Source organism: Drosophila simulans, chromosome 2R (genome assembly GCF_016746395.2).
Source record: "Drosophila simulans strain w501 chromosome 2R, Prin_Dsim_3.1, whole genome shotgun sequence".
NCBI classification, from domain to species: domain Eukaryota; kingdom Metazoa; phylum Arthropoda; class Insecta; order Diptera; family Drosophilidae; genus Drosophila; species Drosophila simulans.
The window spans coordinates 8,299,635-8,323,508 of NC_052521.2; the positions used below are offsets into that span (position 1 = coordinate 8,299,635).

At 44.2% G+C, this 23,874-nt stretch overlaps 1 protein-coding gene across 1 annotated transcript in view; it reads right to left on the reverse strand.

Moving 5' to 3' along the window:
- Positions 1-1,924: 1,924 nt before the first annotated feature.
- The window catches only part of LOC6733927 (Krueppel-like factor luna), a 114,564-nt gene continuing 92,614 nt past the window's right edge, over positions 1,925-23,874 (reverse strand). The window contains exons 3-5 of the mRNA XM_016182313.3: positions 13,316-14,597; positions 13,108-13,254; positions 1,925-6,996 (exon numbers count right to left, since the gene is read on the reverse strand). Coding sequence (XP_016026981.1) covers positions 6,821-6,996; positions 13,108-13,254; positions 13,316-14,597 — 1,605 coding nt within the window. The 3' untranslated portion in view covers positions 1,925-6,820. The remainder of the gene's footprint in view (positions 6,997-13,107; positions 13,255-13,315; positions 14,598-23,874) is intronic.

A 23,874-nucleotide genomic window follows, 5' to 3' on the forward strand; every position in this document is an offset into this window, starting at 1 on the left:
AAAAGTGGCGAATAAACTGTGCTCTATGTGGAAATGTATTTGGGGTTTTAGCGTTTTCCTCTTTAAGGCAAAAAGCTCACCCAAAAGCATGATATTAGGTATACAATTTTAAAGTGGGATGCATTAATTCTTAATATATTAAGTAACAAAGTTACTAACATAGAGTTAATAACATTCTTTTTGAGTGTGTATTAATCCGAATTCTACTCTAAAGTATTGAAATTCATTTATTAACAAAATAATAATTGGTAAGATTATTGAGTACTATACTAAACTACTATAAAAGTTGTATTGCTGGAATTTAATGAATAATGCTCTAAAAACAAGAAAGCAATAAAAAGATATGTTAATTTTTAGTTAAGAAATATAAGCAAATTCCTTAGTTATACCTGGAACACAAATGATGATGTATATCTTTCTAATTAGTTATTGTAACAGCATGTCATTTACCTCAATTGTTGTAGTTGCAGGGTACCAAGTTGGTCATCAATCCGTCCTGTGTGTTCACCTTGCATGTTGGCCCTAATCCCCCAACTCCCCACTACTCCTTCGCCGCAGGACTACTAGTTAGCTGATGCAAGTTGGCCGAGGCAGGAAAATCAGCAAAATAAGTTAACATGCCGGGCGTGTTGAGCCACTTTGACAAGCTACAAATGTTGTGCAGGGCATAGCAGCCACGGCTCCACATATCAGCCACAAAAGCAGCAGCAGCAGCAGCAGCAACATACAACATGTCTGCCGAGGGTTGGGAAAAACCACCCCCCACCCCCTTCGGGAAAGCGGGAAAACTTTTTAAAAGTCATATTCCCTGCGCTCCGCTCGCAAAGTGGTTTGAACTTTAGAAACAATTTTGATAAAGATGCAGCGGGCAAACTTGGGGCCACGAAAAGGGAAAGGAGCAGCGGGAATTCCCCAGCCAGCTTGGGTAAGGATGCACCCACAGATTTCTCGCAGTGCATTGCTCTCGGCCCCTCTACATGTTCGCATATATGTATGTGTGTGTGTGTGTGTTTGTTTCTGTGTGCAGGTCATGTATGTAATTAGAAGTTTCGCTGCAGCAGCAGCAGCACACAACAAAATCAAGAAAATGAAGAAGATGAAAAGTTTTTCAACCTTCGGTTCGTTTCGTCCTTTCGGCCTTTGGGTCTCTTCAGGATCTGGACTTGCATGGCGTTGCATGGAAATAAAAGAGTTACGTCTGCGGGCCAAAATTAAGAGAAACGGGCTCAAAAAGGACGAAACAAACTTGCTTGCACTTTTGTCGTTGGCCATCTTTCACCGGGCGTCTGCCATGTGTGTGTGTCTCTGCGAATCTTCATTAGCAGACTGAAACAAAGTCTAAGCGATTTCCCATTCAAAGTTTCTCAAAAAACAAAGTTTTTGGCCAGCGGGAAAAATTGATTTAAATTCAGGACAGCACACTTTCCAGCTGACCCGAAAATGACTGACAATCCAATTAGCCCGGGCAAATTGTGATTTACTATAAGTACGCTCCACGATCCATAAACACATAACACGGGCTTAATGCAGACGAAATGCCAAGGGCCAGGACACTTTTGTTGATGCCCACTTGCCATAAAAATATAATTAAAAATTAATACACCAACTTGCGCCGCCGGGCCTTTAATGTCATTTATGCAGATTGCCAGCGATTCGAGCTGTTGTCTATGGTACGGATGCCATCAACCCGTTCCCGTGGGGCTAATGATGTGAACTGTTTGCCGAATGCCGCCTGCAATCACAAATGTTAAATATATTCAGGCCAGTGGACAGGCCAAAATCAACATCATTTAAATGCGACAACAGCTTTACAATGCCAACCCTCCATGGAAATGAGAGCGATTTATATATGTTTTTTTCTTTTTTTTTAATTTTTTCTATATTTCAGTTTTTTTTTGGGATTTTTTTTTTTTTATTTTTTTGCTTTGTTCACAGAAATTCTCATCAAAATATCAAGTTACGTACAATAATAGTTGTCATACGTGGAAAAATGCCTTCGGTTTATACTTATACAAGAATAAAAATAACGTTTTTCTAATGTTGATGGATCTTGTTTCGCCTCCTCACTTATTCACTTTTAGCTGTTATTATTGGCTTCAATCGGCCGCTGTTATTCTCGTTTTGTATAATAAACTAAACCTAAGTACAAGAAATGTCCTCCTTTGTTTTTTCTCTTTTTTGGCCTTTGTGTGCCCAATTGTTTCTGCTATGTTTTCTGTGTTTATTATTTTCTAGATTCTCTTATAATTTGATACCCCATACAAAATGATTTCCGAATGGAGATGCACAAAAAGCCGCAACAAACAAGCCATAATAATAATAATAATAATAATTCATAATGTTTAATGATCAATAATTTTGTTTTGTTTTCGCTTCTGCTTTTGCTATAATTATATAATCTAGGTGGCTAAGGGGCGCGGGCGAGGCTGAAAATATGCTTATCGAATTAAATTCTATTAATTATTCGCGCAGTTAATCAACTCATAATCTATGCAAACATTTCGTGTCAGCTGCGAAATCATTTTCGAGTTCAGTTATTAGCTCTATTTTATATAGTTTTTTTTTTAATTTTCTGTTTGACTTGCGAAGCGCTAAAAACAATCAATCGTAAAAAATACAACTGTCAATTTGTGGGACTTGTAGGAACGTGGAAAATCGGGAAATGGGTAAACGGGATGTTTGTTTTGTGAACTAAGCACACATCGAATGCACATCAATAATAGTAATTAAACACTGACAATTAGATTTTTCGCTATTTGCTATTAGCTAAGAATTTTTCTGTTTTGCACAAGCATTAAATACAATTATTATTTTTTGGTTTTACTATTTTTTTTTTTTTTGATTTACTTACTCCTAAAATGTATTTTTCAATTGGGTTCTCCTGTGCCGAAACTTGTGAATTTTCCTCGTTACTTCTGTAGTTTTTCTTTCTGCTTATGTTTGATATCAATTACACTGCCTTACGATTACAATTACAAATATGAATGCATGCCTGGGGTTGCGATCATGTACAGAAACGAGGAAGGGCTAAACCGAGTTATCGCGTAAAAGTCCTAAGTAATCACCACTTGCTGCCCCCCCAAAATGTCTACTACCAGGTGAGTAGCCCCCACTTCCCTAAGCCTATGACCTATAACCTCCGCCTCATCTGCATTCCATCACCGTTCTAGCTTTAGTAACCGTTCGTGCGTTTGTAGCTCAAATAAACGTACTTCATTAGTTGTAATTTATAATGCTGTGCCTTAATTTGTAGATGCTTTGCATAATCCTTCCAAAAAACTGACTTCTTCTCGACGGACTCGTCCTTTCGACAGATACACATCAATTTAGTTCACACGCACACACTCAAACACACACACACAACTGCCAAGTAAATAGGTTCGCCATACGCACTAAGTATATTCTCTTAATACCATATCCGATGTATATATTCATATATTTTTATGTAGTTTCCTTTTGAGTTCATTTAACATTAAACTAATTCATTTCACTAAACTATACACAAAATCTTTTACGAGTTATGCCCTTATTTGCCTACATAAAATGTTTTACTCCTTTCCCTCCCCAGACTACCAGATCCCCTACCCCCCTGTCACACCCTTGCCCACGTTACCGATACCATTTCCCATTTTCCGACCCCATACATGTATGTGTGTGTGTGTATATGCCTATCTCCTTCCATATATTTCTGCTATACTAAGCTTGGCCCTGCGCCATTTAGTCTACTCTTAAACTAAACGCTTATGATATTCCGCTTCCGGGTGGGGGGAAATGTGGGGGAAGCTGGCAACGGGGGAGGAACGGGAAAATTGCTAAGCACATTTGCAAACGAAACTCTAAACGAAATTAAAATGTATTTACTCTAGTTTTAGTATACTTTATTTATTTTTATGTGTGCCTGCTGCCAAATATTTTCCTGCCCTGTGACTTCTGACTTCCGGCCTCTGTGCGCTTGCCTTTGCTTGTTATGCTCGGCTGTAAATCTGTAGAAAATGTTTATAGATTTTCCCTCAGCAGCAGAGCCCCCAAACTGCCGGATGGTTGACTTCGCAAAGGCAGACCCCGGGTAGTTAGCCGATGTAAAATGCTCAAGTGTAGACACTAAAATATATCCATAGTTTCGGTTTAGTACTCTCTAGACTCACATTCAGCGTTACTTAAAATTCGTACTTCATTAACTTTAATTGCGGGATCGCGGCAAGGCCTTCCCTCTTACGTATGCGTAGTTTTGCTGCCGAATCGGATAATCGAAATGATCGAGTGGGTCTTAAACTAATCGCTCTAATGGGCTCGCACATCGAACACTATATGCGATTGGGAGTACAGTAGCTTAATCCTTCGGGTTCGAAATCTCTTACACTCGTACGTGTACATATATATATGTATATATATATATATATTTGTTTACTTTTTCTATTTTGCAATTGTTGCATAAACGCGGAACACCTCGTTGACCAGTCTTTCATTTTGTTTTACCTTTTTACACAATAATTTTGTTTAATTTTCTCATTTTAAAATACACTTCTTCGGTTGTAAAATACATATATATATATATATATTCTTGTTTATCCATATCTATACTGTCTCGCTCACTCTGCGCTCGTGACTATCGAATATCTGCTTTAGGATCTAAATTTGCCTTACGCTTTCGATTTTAGTTTAAAGGTTTTCTATACAAAATATTTTATATATTGGGGATTTCTATTTTACTGCTCTTGTTTTTTTTTGTTCGTTTTCGGTTTTCTCTCAAAAGTTAGACTAAACTGATTGAAGCATTTTTGACACATCGTATTGGTATTGGATTTGGATTTGGATTTTCACGTATTCATTAAGTATTGTTCAGTGCAATTTTCGCTTGGAAGCCAAACGGGATTCTGGAACTGGAAGGACCCCATGGGGTCTATTGGGATTATCCGTTTTGTGGCGAGTTGATCTGATTGATATACAGATACATACAAATACGATAACACTCAAATGACACAAAGCACAAGCAACACCGTACATATTGATATCGACCACGATTGCAGTCGAAATCGTCCAAATTCTCTACCCATCATCGACAATCAGTGAGAATAAAGCTAGAAAAGGAGTCAAACTGTATTTCGTGTTTGTATGTACATAAACATTTATATATATATATATGAAGAGCTTTCTAAACTTTTATGCTCCTCTTTCTTGGGAACAATTGGAGAGGACTTCTCCCCACCATAAGCCCCATATACGTTTTTCTATAGCATTTTTAGTGCATGTGTGCTGCAGTTGATTGCCTGCTGTCATTGGTTTTTGGTTTTCCCATTATTTTTCTTTGCCTTAGCTATTTTGTTGTTGTTGTTCTCTGGATCACAGAATTTCTCATCACACAAACCATAATGATTGACCGATATCTCGATCAACGTTGTATACTTTGATGTCGTGTTTCATTTGCTGAGGGGTGCTGGTGTAAAATGATAAGTCCGTGGAAACAATCGCTTTTCACATACTTTTTCTTTATTTAAAAATAATTAAAAATAAACAAATCATTGTAAACAAGAATGAGGAAATGATAAACTACAAAATAAGAAGCAGCACGCAATAAAAAAAATAAAAGATCCAATGAAATTTTTAAGTCTACCGCAAATCAAGAGGGTTCCGAAAAAATATGGGCTTAGCTAAAAAGGAATTGATTGATTTGATTAAATTAACATTAATGAGGCACGTAAAGAAGAATTTGTATGTTAAGTCGAAGGTAAATTTTGTTTCGATTTTCGATTGAGAATACAAATTTTGATTAAATTAGTTAAACGTATCAAAATGTGTTCGTAATACTTTTCATCACTTAGGCAATGCATAAGAGAAATTGTTTACATTAAATAATTACGTATATTCATTAAAAACAGAGCAACCAAATTGCATTTATGTCATATTCCGAATATCAATTAAATTTAATTTAGGCATTCCATAAACTTTATGTTTATAGCTTTCCAATTTTGAGTGGTGCGGTGAAATGTGAAAATTTTCAGACCTAGGCAACACTTAAAATACATTTAAAATTAAATTAAGAAAATAAGCATTTTCAACGTTTTCTGTTTTCTCTCGTTTTGTTTAAAACATATTTTGCACTTTTACTTTTTTCTTGTATTTGTGTTTCTATTTACTGATGCTGACATATGAAACTAATTACTTATCATAATTCTTTACATGTACATATATTTTTTCTAGCTTTTAGTTTTTTTGTTTTTTTTTGTTTGCTTTTTTTTTACATTTTCATTTTGGCAGTGTTCACATTATGAAAACAAAAATATTATTTTTAATTAAGTTACTATTTTTTTGTATTTTTCCTAGCAAATGCTGGGTTTTTGTCGCTGCTTTACTAATTAAAGAAATCAGCTTAGCTTTGGTAAATTGTACACAATTTTTGCTGTTTGTTCAGAACTTGCGGCTAAATGCTAGGTGTGAATGGGGAAATGCGATCAGGCTGCTAAAGCTTAAACTTATTCTTAACAAGGCATTGAAACAAATCGAATTTGCAATTGAAACGATAACGACGATAACCATACGATAACGAAAACGATAACGGCGACAATAATGGCAACACAAATGTCAATCGGAATCAGAGAACTTGAATTTCCATCTTTGTGCTTGTGTTGTGATGTTTTCCTAGTTGGTTTTTTCCTTGATTACTTTCCCACCCCTCTATGCTCCACGAATAAAGTGGTTTTGATTAGCGTTACGCAAGTTTTTCATCGTTCCTTGATGGCACACAGTTTCCGCTGGATTCCTCCTCCTCCACTCCGCCTCTGGATTTCCCGGCTTTTCCGGATGGCCCTGCTTAAATCTCGCCTCACATGTGGCGCTTCATGTGCAGCGCCAGGTGATCGGACCTCGAGAAGCAGCGATCGCAGTTGCGGCACTTGAACGGCTTGGCACCTGTGTGTTTGCGGTAGTGGCGGGTCAGCTCGTCGCTCCTCGCAAACCTCCATTCACAGCCCTCCCAGGAGCACTTGTACGGCTTTTCACCTGCAACGGGAAGGAAGGGCGGAAAACTCTTATTAAATAAGTTACATTCACAATGGCAAAACTAAATTGTGCACAAAAAACATATAACATATCATAGTTCCAGGGAATATTCTTCAATTGTATACCATTGGTATTATGTTTTGCATTCTAGTTTACTTATTTCGGTTTTATACTGTATATAATACAATATATCAATGGTGATCAGGCACCATTTTCCCGCAAAGAATCGCCGCTTATGTTAAGAGCAAATATCCCGAATCCTTTCGAATCAAGAACATTTTTTCCAGTGTCTAGAAACTGCCGCAGTGGAAAGTGGCTGCAATTTCACCGCTGCTTCGCTGCTGCAGCACAAACAATAAAGCGCATAAATATGCGTGCTCTGGGAGGAAAAAAGGGCTAGAGTTTGGGGAAACATTTTTTATTTAGCACGCGCCTGCCAAATGAAAAAACTTTTTCGACGCTGGCGCGCTCCACGGACGAGAAATATGCATAAAGTAAAACACGAGTAAACAGAGGGCGGGGTGGGAAGAGCGGGTGAAGCGGGCAAAACGCACAAGCAGTCAGGAATTTAAGACAATTAAAAATGAAAAACTGTAAAATTAAAACCGAACCAAAACGAAACGGAACGAAAAGATGCTAAAGTCGGCGTCGACGGTGTGCCAAGCGCGGTCCTTTGCCAACATTTTTCATGCGTGCCAAAAGCCTCAAAGGATACAAGCCGCCGAGTAGCGCCAAAAGCCAACCAGAGCAGGATCCCGAACCAGAAACAGAAACTGAAACAGAGCCAGAGCCAGAGCCAGAGCCAGAGCCAGGGCCAAAACCAGAATCAGAATCAAAAGCAGAAACAGAGCCATGGTGAAAACCAGCCAGCCGAAAGGAAAAGGAAATGCAGAAGTTGTAATTTCACACAAAGCAACAAAAAACGAAGAGGAACCTAAAAATGCGAGGGCCAGAGCGAGAACGACCTGAATAGAGCGGGGCGTAAAGCCGGCCAGTGCCAGAACGAACACACTGAAAAAATACGAAAACCCGGCCCGAACCCCCAAATAAAAAAAAAGAAGAAAAAATGGGAAAATTATTTCAGTTTAAAAGACAAACAGCAGCCGAGGCAGGAAATTGCCGCCGTTGCTGCCGCTGGAGAAGAAAAAAAAAAAGATGGAAAATGGAGCGAGATAACCGGCAAGTAGACGACGACAGCCAAGAAAAATGCATAAAGCTGAGTGGAAAACTTTGTATCGCATACCATACACACTCACACACACACACATAGACTTGGCTTAAAACTTAATGCATGCGGAAATGTGTGATATTTCCGTGCTCAATTTCACATTATGCACTTGCGGCTTTCCTCCCATTTGCCCGCTGCCATTTTCCCGCTACCATTTTCCCCAGCTTTCCAACCCTTCCGTTGACCGGAGCTCGGACTTGCCGGCTGTCTTAATTTCCATTTGTTTACACTTGGCCATAGCTCAAGTCGCAACTGTGCGTGTGCCACTGGATATGTGTTGGTGAGTTCTTGATAAATTTGTCCGTGAACGCCCTCGTATTGATCATACTTGTTTTAAACTTTTAAGTTTTTTATAGCATGTAAGGAATTTTGGTGAATTTATTAGTCAAGGTGTTGGTAATTCATTTTTAAAAATGATTAGTGAATATACTATTAAATTTATACTAATATATATATTAAGTTTTCTAGATAAATATGTTTTTGATTTGTTTGGTTCATACAGTGAAACCTCTTTAAGAAAATGTTGCTCATTTCCTTGGTTCTATTCTTTAGCTAAATATGTTGTTGATTTCGTTGTTGAATACCTTGGTGAATGCCGATTGTGTTGGAAAGTGCTGTATGTACATAGGTGCATCTAATGGCAGCGAGTGTGGGTGACAGCCACTTGGACTTTGGCATGTTGTCAGAACTGTTTGGGAATCGAAGCATTTGGCAATAAATAAGGGAATGCACACTCGCACACACATCGTTGTCTTTGGCAGTTTGTTGGCTACACTCCTCTCGCTCTTTATCAGTTTTTCTCTGTTTCTGGCCATCCCTGCAGTCATCCTGCCGCTCCTCTCTGGCTGTGTAAATCAGCGTCAAATGCACAAAGTGCAGGCCCAGAGATCTAGGATGCGACCCCCAAGAGTCTCGTATTGAAGTGCATTTAAACGGCAAAAGAGCTGGCAGCAGGCGGTCGGCAATCCGAGGGCCAAAAGCAGCGATAAAGCACCCAAAATGGCCGTGTTATCTGGCCATTGAAGTGGCCCGGCAAAACGAAACGAAACCAAAAACGAAATGAAACCGAAACGAGCCAACAACAAAACGTAGGCGATGCGCCAATAACTGACTAATTGGATACCCTCTTTTTAAAGAATTTAAATATGAGAGTTGTTAATAAAGGGCTGTGTGTGGTATGTTGGTCTTACCAAACGAGTTTAGCTTTGGGAAATATGTTTTCTACGATTAAATCTAATTTGCCTATTGATTAAAATATACAATTTACTTAGCATAATTCATATATACGATATTAACAGACAATCGGCATACCCTTTCCCTACCCTCTTTGAAGCACCCGGCGGACCTGGCCCAATAGTTGGCCATTACTCAGGCTCTGGATATTGGCCATTTCAACGGGCCGGGCCCTAAAGTACGTGTATGCAATGACCGCGCATGTGGAGCAAGATGGTTTTCCGCTTTCGCGTTTTTCCGCCCAATGCAGCGGCAACCCTTTAATTAGTTTTCATGGCAAGTCATCTGAGCTGACATTGTTAGCCGCGATGCAGCTCCACGGGCTCGGGCCAAAACGCCAAAAAGCCAAACAGCCAGCCAGGCAATCGGCAACTGGGTTAAGCGATTTTCGCCTGCTTTTATTTCCTCCAATCGCGCCGAGACGTCGCCATGTTAATTTATTGAGCCGAACGCAGTTAAAACTTAACCTCAGCCGTTTGTCCGCATATATACACATATATATATATTGATAGTTTCAGCTGCGATTCTGTGGCACTGGCAGGCCATAAAGCCAGCACTTGTAACTTGTTTAAAGGCAATAAGGAGGCGGCCACGCTGGAGGACCGCCAATGCAACCGCTTAGCAAAAAAAAAAAAAAAATGGAGAAAAAGGAGCAGCGAATGGAGCCAGTTAATATTTTATAAATTTCACTTGGCGCTGGGTTTTAATTTCGCCCGGCAATAGGAAAGAATGCACCGGCGGGACATGCGATGTGGAAAAGCGGGGGTGGGTGGGGAAGCGGGCGGTCGGGAAATGGCTGAGGAATCCCTTTTCCTCGGTGGCTCGCCTTTTTATGGAGCTGCTCGATGCCTTCTCGGCTTTTGCACTCAACACAATTTTTATGGTCTGTTTGCGTCTTTTCACTTGATTGCACTTGTAATCTTTTCTTAACGGCTTCGGCGTCTCGGCGCTTTTCCTGGTTTTGCCGGCTTTCCCGGCTTTTCCAGACTCTGCTTGCATGCCACTCTGGCACTTTTATAGTCGCCTGCGTTTAACTAATTGAAATCGTTTGTGGCCAAAGTTTGCGAGGAGGATTTTATTTCGCCAAATGTCGCTTTAATTGATATTCAATTGGGCCGATAAATATATATATATACGTATCTATATCTGTTCGGTGTGTATGTGTGTGTGTGGCCAGTGTGCTCGAATGGGTTTCTAATTAAATGGCGACGGGCAGATGGAAATGCAAATGGAAATGGCAATGGGAATGGATAGATGGCAAAAGCCACAGGAGGAAATGCAGGAAGTGCGCTCGAAAACCCAAATCAAATTAATTTCACTGTCTGTTCCGCCCAAATTCCCCCGGAAAATGTTCAAGGACACTGTTTGGCAACTAAATAATAGCTCGTCATCAATTATTCGCATGCGTCCGCTTTTCAAATGCGACAACATTTAAAGAATCCTCCATCTAGGCGCTCTAATGAAATTCTCTGCCGAGCTGAGCTTCATTTGCCATGCAAAAAACGTAATTCATTAGGTTTTCTTTAATTTAAAAAACCTCGCCTGGTCTCCATGGTATCATTAAAATAATTACGTTTTCCTTTTTCCGCCCGGCTCCCCCCCACCATTCATAAAATTCTTTTTTTTTGCCCGTTTTTCCCCGAGCTTTTCCGTTTTTCGGTGCCAAATCAAATGTTTCAATCTTATCGTCGGGCCAACACCTTGGCTTTTGATTTATTGGTCTCACCGGGGTTTTCCCTATCTGCCCCGCTGCACTTGCCAGTAGTTGAACATGTGTAATTAATTAAAAACTCCTCAGGTTCAAGGAACACTATAGAACTTTTCCTGGCAAAATTAACACTTAAAGCTGTTGAGGCAACAAAACAAGGCGCCAACAGCAGGAAGGGCGCTTGTATTCAGTTAAGTTTGGCTTCGGCTTCGGTTTTGCCCAAGATAAACTGAGAGTTATGAGCAAAAACTTTGACTGTTATGGATTTTTATTGGGCCAAAGGCTTTTGGCTTTCCTGTGGCAAGGGCAAACAACAGCGGCAGCAGGTCCGGAATTCGATGTTAATTAAAATGTTAAGCCCCAGCGGCCCGGGGCCAAAGTAAATTTATAAATTGAGCAATATCCTGCGGCCGTCACAGAAAGTTGCTGCTGTTGACACTCGCCACAAAGTGGCAGGATGGGCCTAAGCCTTGAGCTGCACATGAATCTTCCTTATGCGCCCTCTGTGATGGCCACGCCTTCAAGGGGCCATTTCGGCAGTAACCGAGCAGCTTTGACCAACATTCGGGCACTGGACAAACAAACCCACATAGACATGGCCATAACCATTGTCGACTTGAGTGAGAAATTTGCGAGGCCTGAATTTCATTTGCGGACCAAACATGGGCTGGGCTGGCAAAGAACAAAATGCGACTTGGGAACACTTGCATGCATAAGTAAACAAAAACCCACACATACAGGCAGCTCTTTATCCAGGGTATCATCGATTCGGCACCGCTCCAGAAAGTCAGCCTTCTCTTGGATATGAATGGTTTGGCAACGGCATTGCAAAATCATTTGCCTGGCATTTGAGTGCGTGCCAAATGATTTGTTGGTGCCACCCCTGCGGTGCCCCAAGCCGAAAACTGACAAGCCAAAACAAAGAATGAATCTACCACAACTCATAAAGCAAGCTCCTAGTTGTGCAGATGGAAAAATCAGGCATAGCTCTCAGTTTTCATGGGGTTACGAACTGAAACTTAGTGGTACATATGTCTAATTTGTGGGTTTGCTAAAATGTTCCCCTAGCTATCAATTGAACTTAAACTCTTTTGAAATTAGGAAAAACCATTCAAAACCCTCCATACATTTTTTTTTGAGTGCACAAGTTTTAACTGAATGCGCACAAATGTTGTTCGCCAGCAACTGCAAACTTTTTTTGCCCACTTTTTGGCAGAACTTGAAATGGATTTTGGTTTTCTATTTTATGGGTTAAGTGTTCGCTGGCAAAGCTCTTGTAAGCGCACACGCACACAACCAACCGAGTGGAGCCCAAATCAATAGATTTGCTCTCTCGTGTTCGAATGTGGTTGTAATAAAATTACATTTCAACGCTCGCTGCACGAGTGTGTGTGTGTGTGACCAATATTTCATGTTTGAATTATGCGATTTTTATTGAAATTTCAAGCATCGTCTGCTGTCAGGCGATGAGGTTGTTTTTGGTGCCCAATTGCCGGTGCCCCAACCCCGTTTGGTTCCTCCCCGGCTCCTGCCACTGCTCCATTCATCGTTTACATCATCCAGCCCATTGCATGTTTTTGCCTGGTTTTCCCGCCGCGACTGCAAGGCTGTGGAAAGTGGAGCCTGGACAAAGGACGGTGTCGCGCAAACAATGCAACATGTCACTCCTGCCTGTCCCAGGGAACTCTGCCGAGGACATTGTTGTCGCAGGCCTCTGATTTATTGGGCAGGAGCACCGGTGGATGAGTAGGAGGAGGGGCATGGGCAGGGGCTGGCGGTGATGCAGGTGCGTTGGGGATTCGCCGGCCCCTTTCCCGGGGCACACGCTTTTAATTGCCGACTGTGGCAGTTGGAAATTCGGATCTGTCAGTGGCACACACATCGCACACACTTCTTCTCACCGCACTCATTCAGTGCATTCATATTTTTCGGGGCGACTCACCTGTATGCGTTCTTTGGTGGGCCTTCAGGTGCGAGCTCTTCGTGTAGACTTTTTTGCAGCCCAGAAATTGGCACTTGTGTATCCGCCGCTTGGCGTCCGGGCTGTGATCGCTGTGATGCTGGCGCGGGTGGTGCGGTTTCGAGGAGCCTGCGGGTCACAAAAAACATGGATGAGGCTTCGAACTGGGTCAAGTACTAGTCAAACTCACCATTCGCCGACTTTTCCGACCGTTGCGAAAGCACCTGTTGCTGCGGCGTCGCGGTGTTGATGCTATTGCTGCTGGTGTTGCTGCTGCCATTGATGTTGCTGCTGCTGTTGCTGCTGCTGCCGCTGTTGGCTGCTGCACTGAGCACGGCGGCAACATTGGCATTGCCGTTGTTCTGCATTTGGATGACCCGGGCCAGACTGATGCCAGCCGCTCCTGGCTTCCCGTTGGCCGTCGTCAGGCGGACGATGGTGCTGCGCGGAATGTTGCTGTGTGTTGGCTGGTCGCTGCTGCCGCTGATGCTGCTGCTGCTACTGTGGCTGCTACTGCTGCTGTTGCTGCTGCTGTTGCTGCTACTGCTGCTGCTGCTCTTGGGCGAGTTGCTGCCGATGTTGCTGTGGCCAAGGGCCTGTGGCGATATGCTCAAATGCTGGACGGCCAGCTGTTGCTGCTGCTGCTGCAGTTGCGTCATTGTGGGATTGCTCTGGCTGGTGAAGCGCAGGATTGCTGTAGCGGGTGTGGAGTTGCCGGGCTGTGGATGGAGCTGCTGCTGCTGCTGTTGCTGCTGCTGCTGCTGCTGCTGTATCAGTGCCGCCAAATCGTTGGCCTCCAGCTGCTGGGCGTAATTGTGGCTGCGCAGGTTGGACTCTGGCGAAGAAGGCGGCGTGAGCGTGGGCAGCACAAAGTCCTGGACATGCCCCAGGTGCATTCTCGCATTGCTGCCCGGGTGATTCTTGGCCTGGACCACGCGCACCTTGATTCCCGGCGCCGAGCTGTTGCGGGAACTCACTGTGATGGTGCTGCCACTGCCCAGACTGCTCAGCGGGCTGGCGATGATGTTGCTGCTGCCGGTGGTGTTGCCGTTGCTATTGCTGTGGCTATTGCTGCTGCTGATGCTGCTGCTGTTGCTGATGCTGGTGGGCGTCATGTTGCCCGCACTGCCGATGCTGGGATTGGGGGAGATTGCCGAGGGCGGAGCTGCGAGCAGCACGCTCAGCTTGTCGTCACAGCCCACGTCGTCGTCCTCCTCGTCGATCCGCTCCTGCTTGACCAGCACCGAGCAGCTCAGTGCCTGGGAGCCATTGCTATCCCACGAGGTGCCCGAGCAGTTGGACGAGACCGAGGAGGTCGTCGAGATCGTGTCCAGGTGCTGCTCCTTGATCTTCAGCTCCTCGAGCAGGCGGGCGGGTGTGGAGAATATGTCCCATGGATTGTCCAGATTGCTGTGCATCTTCTTCTGCAGCTTGGGCTCATCCCGCAGATAGCGCTCCAGTTCGTAGCAGGTCTGCAAATGGAGGAAGCAAAAAGCGAAAGTTCATGAAAATGTGGGTCCATTAGGGCGTTTAGGGTGGCTAATGGATGCTGTGGCCCAATTCAATTTGCCTGGCTTACACATTGCCAGCATTTTCGAGCACATTAGGCTGATAATTTAGGGACGCTGCCCGCGGCCAGAAACATAAACATAAATTTTAAATTATGCTTTATGCCTGCCGCAATTACAGGTAATAATTTTGCGCATTGGATTTATTGCCGGTTGCATACTTTCGGGCGCCTGACTTTGCCTAATGGAGGCGACAATTAAGTGCACATGAAAGGGGCCGCCGCCAGGTGATTCGCTGGAATGGGTGCTCCAGTGGCTGACTGGGCGGTTGAACGGGTGGATGGTGCGCCGCCGGCGGGCGTTTCCTTTGATCTGCGCTCCACTCGAGCGGACTCATTTCGCAACTCGTTGCAAGTGGTGTGCGCACGGTAAACAGCAAACTGCAAACATGCCGCCGGCACTTGCCACGCCCCTTCGATGCACTGCTGCCAATAAGGGGCGGGAATCTTTTTTTTTTGGGGGGGAAGTGACTGGGGAATTTCGGTGTTCTGCGACCCTCTTAAAGTCACCCAAGTCAGCCACAAATTGAACACATGAACGGCAATTTGGCCGGCCATTTGTAGGGGACCCCTGTTCAAATTCGGGGAATCCCAATTTGATTGGGGCTGCTAACAAATCTTATTAAGTGCGATGCAAAGCGCAGAAAACCAATGAGTCGGAATAAGCAGCCGCATCAGCAGAAGGGTCGAGCCGGGCCCGCTTTGACCATTTTTCCGGATCTCACACATGCCCGCCGCGTAAATCACTTTAAGTGTTATTTCAAGAAAATAATTGCAACACATAAATTTGCGCAACCCTTTCTGCCACGAATGTAGCACTGAGCTCGCCCGAGAACAGGGAAAACTATAATGGTTTATGAATCGGGATAATGGCTGAGGGTCTCTGGATCGGGCTTAGACTTTCGGTTTTGGCCTCAGCACACACAACACATGATTAATGGGCGGCTGCTGCTGCCGCTGGTGTTGCTGCTGCTGCTGCTGCCGGTGCATTTCCCGCCCGCTTTTCCTCTTTTATTTTCACTCAGACAATGCTGGCGGGGGGCAATCTTTGAGCTGAAATCTAAATAAAATGTTACATGCGCGCAATGCAAAAGCAATTTGATATATTGTTTTAGGTGGCCGTCGAGGGGCGTTTCGGGGGGTGATGGGTGGGTGGCAGGTGGCCAAGGGAAGTACTATCAAAAATGGCATTTTGATTTATGCCCCGCCGCTTTTGCTGCTCGCGGCAACGGCGATGCTGCAAACAAATCACGTGGGCCAACAGGCCAAAGATTAGACGCGACTTTCAAATTGCTGCCGGCGAACAAGGACTGCCGTGTAGATACAGATACTCGCACCTTGGAACACCTGATTGATGGCCGGCGGGAGTGTAGTTCAGCTCCTGGCCAATTTATAGAAAACAATGACAGCTTAGCTGGTGTTTTTTCTTTGTTTTTGTGGGGGTGGCACAACAATATGGCGAGCCGTTCGCCATGTTAAAACCCAATTATCAAACTAATTATGATCCTTTATCTCTGGCTCGGCAATTAGGATAATTAGCAGTGTTGCCAGGACGGCTGGCATTGTTGCGGAGAGCGCTGGCCAGTTCGAATTTGGCCAGCAACTAAATGCAAGGATTTTAATTAATGAGAGAAAACCACAGGCAGATATTGCATGCTCTGTGGGCGGTGCAAATGGGTTCGAAAATGCGAATTATTATTGATAAGTGCAAAATCTAATTGCAACCACTTTGAAATGCCAGCCAGTCATCCGTCCAAGCCTTAATATATGCCACTACCTGTGTGTTAATAATTCATATGGTCTAACCATATCCAACAAGGAAGCCCAGATTAAACGAGTGTAAGCCGACTAGTGGGTTTTATGGCCAACAGTTTGGTAGCTGCGTTGAATAATATCCGTAATTCTCGTAAACAACGTGCATGTATGTATATAATTATGGATATTGACGGGCTTCCTACTTAAGCCCTTAACAACAGCAAGAAGTACACTTAGCAGCAGATTGAAGAGGCCAAAAGTTGACTCTTTGTTGTAATCAACATAATTATTGTTGGCGCAAACTTCTCCCAAAAGGGAGGAAAACATTTCCCCCCATGTGTGTAAAACTTTTCTACTTTCTTAGGAAAACTTTTTTTCTGCTCCTCATTTGTGTTTAATAGAAATTTATTTGCCCGTCTAGGATGCGTGGATATTACTGGAGCGGAGGGTGAGAACAAAACACTTTTGCGCACTTTTTGCCAGCAATTTATGTCGCTCCACTTTGGGCCACATAAAAATCCTCATTTCCGTGGCGTTTATTTGCCGTCTGCCTTATGTTTCGTTTTCGTTTTCTATTTCTATTTCTATTCCGGCTCCTGTTTCTGATCCTAAATTGTGGTTCCCCATTTCCCATTTGCTTTTTTCCACACTTTTTGGACTTTCCCGGAACTGTGTTTTAACTCCGAGCTGGTTTATGCGATGCACTTAGGCGATGTGGTGACAGCTGCGGTTATTAAAACCTGCAAATTGTATTTATATCCCCATGGCAAAGTGGAACCCAGATTTTGACAAGCCGGAAAAAAAGAATAGACATATTTCGGCATAAATTTATTGGCTCACAGATTACCAGGCCAGACCAGACCAGACCAAAACGGGGAGATTGTGCAGATGCGAAGGATGTTGGCACACTTTTAGGCTAAACTTGTTATGGGAAGAACGCTTGTGACTGAGCCGCCGCCACAATGGAAAGTTGGAAAAAGGAATACTGAAACGAAATCCTTAAATTTTTGCAATTATCTAGCCGCAAATTGTTTGCCGAGTCTAGAGCATTTGAGTTCTCAAGAGAACTCCCATTGTGTGCGGCACGAGCAAATAAAATTTTGAGCCAAACCGGATGAAATGAAATGTTTGCCCAAGGACCAAGCGATCCAGGACTTTGGTGGCAAATTGAATTTGGCCACAGCAAATAGAGTCTGTCATTTCCCGGGGTTGCAAGTGAGTGTGTGTGTGTGCCCGCCACACATGCTAATGTAAAATAAAAGCCTGCGATTAAATTTAATTATCTAGCATGTTTATTAAAGTCCACAAATGCGATGCGGCGGTGGGAGGGGAACGGAATGGATATGGATATGGGCGGGAGTATCGCACAATTGGGAGAGATTTCGAGTATTTGTCTGCTTGGCACACTCACACTTACTCGCACAAAGACACATCCTCGTCCTGGCACGCACTGGAATGGAAAATACCGCTGGCTTTTTGGGGCTTTCCCAGCGGGACGTCCTTGGTGGGCGGAACATATTTAATTATGTGTGTAATTGAAAAAGACGCAACGGCAGTTAAGGAACATACGCATGCCTCAAGAAAAAGCTGCTGTGTGAGAAAAATCAAGCCGTGACTATTATGCGGCACATGTCTGCGAAGTGTCCTGAATGTCCCGCTGCGATTTCAGCGCCCCAGTGTGTGTGTGTGTGCGTGTGTGCGAGTGTGTGAGTGTGAGCCCCCTCTCAGTGCGTGTCTGTGTATTAGAAAGACATTAGCAGACAACAGCGGGCGGCAATGGGCCTGCGGTTACAAAAATGCTTCAACAGCAGCCGAGCAGCAAGCCCCAAGGACCCAGAACCCAGTATCCAGTATCCAAAATCCAGGACCATGGTGCCGAGGAGCATCTGCCGGCGCCGAAGAGCGCGCTACACAAATACAATTTTGGCTTCTCCTCCGCCGCCTGCATTATGTCATTTAATGAGCCATAATTCCAGAGAGAGTCCTCGGCCCGAGGGAAATGTTTGGCGAACATTTTTCCGTTTTCCATTTGTGCCGTCGTGCTGCCCGCCTCCATTTTTGAAAGTTTTAATGAAGGAAACGTAATGGAATTATGCCAACAATTAATGCCGCCCCAAGTGGAAGCGAAGAAAGCACTTTAAGACCAGCACTGGTCCATTTAAGATGAGCGCTGTGAATCAGTTAGAGCAGTAAACACAAGTTCTTGTAAGATAGTTACTTCTAACGAGCATCGAAACCAATTGTATACGATATTCCATATTTCCCTCTAGAAGACAAACAAGTGCTGGGTCCCTGTGTTTCCAAACATGGAAATATATATCCCTATGATTTCTCCTTAGAATGAATATGTTTATAAGCAATCATAATGTGTGGAATTACAATTATGTTGTTTATTCACAGGTCCCTGTTCGGGCTCCAAGTAGTCATACCAAAATTCCTTTACATAGTTGTAAATTCCATTCAAAATCATTGTAATTATTGCAGGTGTAAAATTACGGTCAGCATGTTTGGCACATATTGTTGCAGCATGTGCCTCACATATTTATATCTAAACACACACATGCCTGGAGATTACACACAGATTGATACGTTTCATGTGTCGTTTGGATTGCAACTATTGTTTTCAATTTACGTCCTGCTGTGCAGCTTCCAGTCACCCTCACCAGCCCATCCTCCTTCACTGTAGAGTCCTGGCGATGGGGATGCAGCTCCTTGTTATCTGGCTGTCAGCTAAGTGACTTCTTAATACGAGGGTGTGCGGTGGAGGGGCGAGAGCAGAAAGTGGCTGCAATCTCTGGAGTTGTAAGTGCACCACCAGCAGCAGTAGCAGCAACAATATCAGCCAGTCACTAGTCACTCGATTTGGCAATAACAATAAGCCAGACAAGGAGCTGTGGGCCAGCGGGTGGGCTGATGGCTGATGGCTCTGGCTCTATGGCTCTCCGGCTCTCTGGCTAGGAGGTGACAGACGACAGGGGCAAGGACGCAGCGGGATAATTGAATTATTGGCATTATCACTGCATTTGCACTTATACCCAAACACGCTCCAACTCCTCCGATTCCTCGCACCAACGGCTTCTGCAACTTCTCCTGCTTATTCAGCCACATTACAAAGTGTAATGCGTTGATTTACTTGACCTGCCCGCCCCGCAGAAAACCCGCTGCAGTTGTTTGTCAGTTTGTTTGTTTGTTTTCGGGTGGAAAGTGCACTTAAGCAACTGAGCTGGAGAGTCGGCAAAAGCGTTGCATAATTCCAGGCATTATGCTAATTTCGGAAAGGAACTTGGCACGCACACACCCACACACAAGTAGTGCTGCTTGAAAGGAGTTCGCAGGAAGATCACTTTCGCCCCGAGCGAAATTTCTGCCTCGAAGGCAATCGAAGGACTCTCGACGGCGAGCGCGGAGAGCCCAAAAGTGTCGCCCGGAAAAGTGTGCTATCGGAATGAAAGAAAACCGAAAAAAGTAGTAAGTAAGCAAGGGGGATGAGCGGGGCAACTAATGCGTTGTACGCGCCGCTGAATTTAAATGAGGAATTAATGCGTACATTATTTCCAACCCTCCATTCGCCAGCCGAGCGCTCCTGACTATACAAACATTTTGCCACTTTCCACTTGCCACATGCATTGTGCCCCGCTTTTCGCTTTCGTTACAATTTCGGTCTTCCGTATTCTTTCTGGCTGCCCTGCCCTGCTTCGATTTCGAGCTCCTTGGCTCCATGGTGCTCCACTACCACTCGCAGGCCATTCCACCACTCCACAATGCCACCCAAATTGTCTGCCTCCGCCATTAGCTTTGAACTTGATGTTATTTGTGCGGCAGAGGCAAATTGCGATGGCTTTCCTTGTTCCTTGTTCCTTGCTACTTCCTCCTTGTTGCCGCCTGCTTCCCTTCACGCTTCGTTTCGTCATTTTGCGGCATGTTGCCGCCTTGGCCCGGCCTAAATGACACTTTGCCCAAATGATGACGCTGACAATGATAATAAATAAATTTAACGCACTTCTAGCGACTCGCGCCCTCTTCCCGAAAGTCAGTCAAGTCAAAGCCAATGTCATTTGCATTTTTTGTGTGCTGTAACCAAAATGGAACTTTATTAACGGCCCAATGTTTCCATGTCGTGGTCCATATTGCCGGCATTAAAGCCAGGGTAAACTTTTAAATTCTGTAACAGCTTATCGGGTCCGTTCTGCTTGGTCTGCTTCAACTAAATCGAGTAATCGAGGGGCAGAGCCAGAAACAATCACAATTTGCACATGACTGCCTGGGAAAATGCGCTTGTGTGTCCACTCTGTTTTGCAATTAAGAGTTGCAGGCACATTTCGGTAACTACTTTGAGTTCGAAACAATCGATGGTATTGACCATCGCCCCATCTACATCCACTTAGTAGGCAATTACATTTCATTCCGATCTGAATCGAAATCCGAGTCATAAGCCATGAACCCACACACACACAGTCAAAATTATTTAACACATTTAGAGGCGGCCACAAAATGCGCACACATTCAATTGGAAGGACCGCACATGTCCTGTTCCAGGAATTGGATTTGATCCCTGTCCTATGGCTGTGGGTGTTAGTGTCATCGACGACACAGAGATTGTAAAACGTATAAAATAAAGACAAAAGCTTAATAACTGAAGTCCGCTGCCACTGCCACTACCACTTCCACTACCACTATTACTGCCACAGCTGCCTGCTGGCCTTGTCCTTGTGTGACAATAAAAACTAATTTTTTGGGTCGCATTAAAGGATACACGTAAATGACAAAATAAGCACATACACACGCACACACAAATATTACATCGGATTGTCTGAGTTTTTGGGGAGCCCACAAAACTGTCGAGACGAAAAATGCAATTTCTGTGGTTTTCATTTTTACGGCAGACCATATGAAAGCCGAAAGCCACCCTTCCTTTCACTGAACGGCGAAGGTGGAACATTCTCAGTGTCTATTATGGCATTGAATGGATTTTGTGCTGAATCCCCTGATCCCAAAGCCCTCCCCCCGCGCAGCTATCCCAACATCATCGTTCAGTGTCTGCTTAAGTGTTTGTCTAACATTTTGTGGCTTATAACTATCATGGCTTATGATATTGACCCAAAACATGTTTAACAACGCATTTTGTCTGTGCACAAAAACCGAAAAATGTTTCATTCTCTATGCGGCGAGTGTGTGTGTGCGAGTGTGCGTGTGTGCGAGGGTTTTATCGGCTCAATTCATCGATTGCTGGTTGCCAGAATGGTGGAGAATGGAACAGAAACGGAAGCGGAAACGGAGAGGTGACCCCACATAAATAGCAAATTTGTACACAAAGCAGGTTTTTTTCCTGACAATGTCGCACGATAAAAGTAATAATGTTGGGGGATCCCAAACACCGCCAGCTCTTAACAGCAACATGTGTCCGTGTCCCGAAAACTTAATTGCTGGCCAAGTATTAGAGTAGGCCAAATGAAATGAGATTACACTAAACAACCGAGTTTAAGGTCAAGTTTTTGGCCCTCCTATGTGGGACAATCAAATAATGGCAACAAGCCTAATAACATTGCTGTGCGACCAGCAGATCCACAAAAGTTGCCCGTCTGAATGCAAAACTAACAAAATTGGACAAAGTTTACCGCTTCCCTTGGCAGGAGAGAGATTATGTAACCGGAGAGGGCCAAGGCATAAGATAGGAACATGGCCATAAAGTTCAGTTAGCAGCTCCTCCTCCTCCTCCACCACCTCCTCCATCCCATCACCATCTACAGCTACTGCCCAAAACCCCTACGAAATTTGCATACTCGCAGAAGGAGGCAATTCCCGGGAACAAAAGTGGACAAAGCCCGGAGTGGAGCTTGTAGCCTGTGTTCGTTAACTAAAATACGATTGTATTTTATGCAGCGTGTCATGAAATATGCGACACTGCTTACTTTTCATTTACACGCAGTGCGGGGCTGGAAACACACACATTTGCATAGGGGGTGGTGGGTGGTGGGTTGCACAGTGGGCGGTGGTGCGAGGTTTCCAGCACTTTGTGTGGGCAAAATTTATGCGAGAATTGCGCCAAATGCTGCAGTTGACATCGACCATCCAAAAATTGGCAAATATTTGACCGCTTTGCAGTTCGCATTTGCAATTCTATTGCCCGGAGAGCGAGTCCTGCGAAAGGATCAGGAAGAGCAAACCACAGGATACAGGCTGAGCCGTTGTCTTTAAGCCGAGACTCCAATAAAAGTGGCCATTAGTTGCACTCCATTTAACCAGCAGAACAACGGGGCAAAAAAGGAGTGGCAAAAAGGATACATAAAAGTCGAAACAGGTGTAAAAAGGGACGAAGCAGCCAGAAATTGTGTAGCAAAATGCTGCACCATCGCCTCATTCGCATTCATCAACCCTCGTTTTTAATCCATTATGTGTCGGCGACATAAAGATTTAATGAATCGTAAACCTGAGTAATTGCCATGGCAGCAGCAACAGGTAGTGCGAGTGGTAGCCAGCCATCCCTGGCATATGGGCCGCAAAGGGGGGAGTTCCTGTTCATTGATTTCCTTGAGTGCACAACCGTATCAGCTTGCAGTTTTCTCAGCTTTACTGCCAGGGCAACCACTCGAAGTAAATCGGCGCAAAGGTAACAAAAAAAAATATGTACTACTGAACTGCAAATCGTTGGGAAGCCGTGGAAAAGCGTGCGAGCCGATTGTTGCTGCAAGTTCGGTGGAGTCCGTGCGTCCGTGCAACTGGTGTCCATTGAACCCCGGCAATTAGCAAGTGCACAATTTAAGCCCAACTAAATCTAAGCACATCAACATTCAATTCAGCTCGATGGCAAAGCCCCCCAAAAAATAAACGAAATATCCGAAACAGCTTGGGAGATTTGCCCATTTGCGAGGCACACACGCAAAAACACACAACTGTTTGGCAGCCAAGTGACCCGAGACCGAACCTGAACCCGAACCCAAACCAAAACTCCCGGCCATCTTTCCACCTCCTTTAAGCCACTTTGAATGCAGTTGGCCAACGGCAACTAAGCCGATTAGTTGCTGCACTGCCAACGAAACCGAAACCATGGCAAAGCTGTTGCTCCATGGCCATTAAAACGAAATTGCAAATACGATTGAGCCTACTTTCTGGCGCTTGAGTGCCAACAATGTCGGAAGTTCATGGGTTCAGGGGTTCAGGGGATCAGAGGTGTGTTGTTCTCGGCCGGCCGGACAGGTGTCCTTTTTGGGGGTCAAGGCTTAATTAATGCACTGCCGGCTCGCCGACACCAAGCCATTCGGCAATTATTTGAGCAACTTTGCGAAACCGGAGATGAGCTGTTTGCCTGACACCTACTGCATGTGCATATAGAACGAGCTCCGCCTTTACGGCCAGTTTTGCGGCAATTTTCACCTGACCACCTGGACTGCCAACCCCCATCGCTATTCTATTTTTCCAAACCACAAATA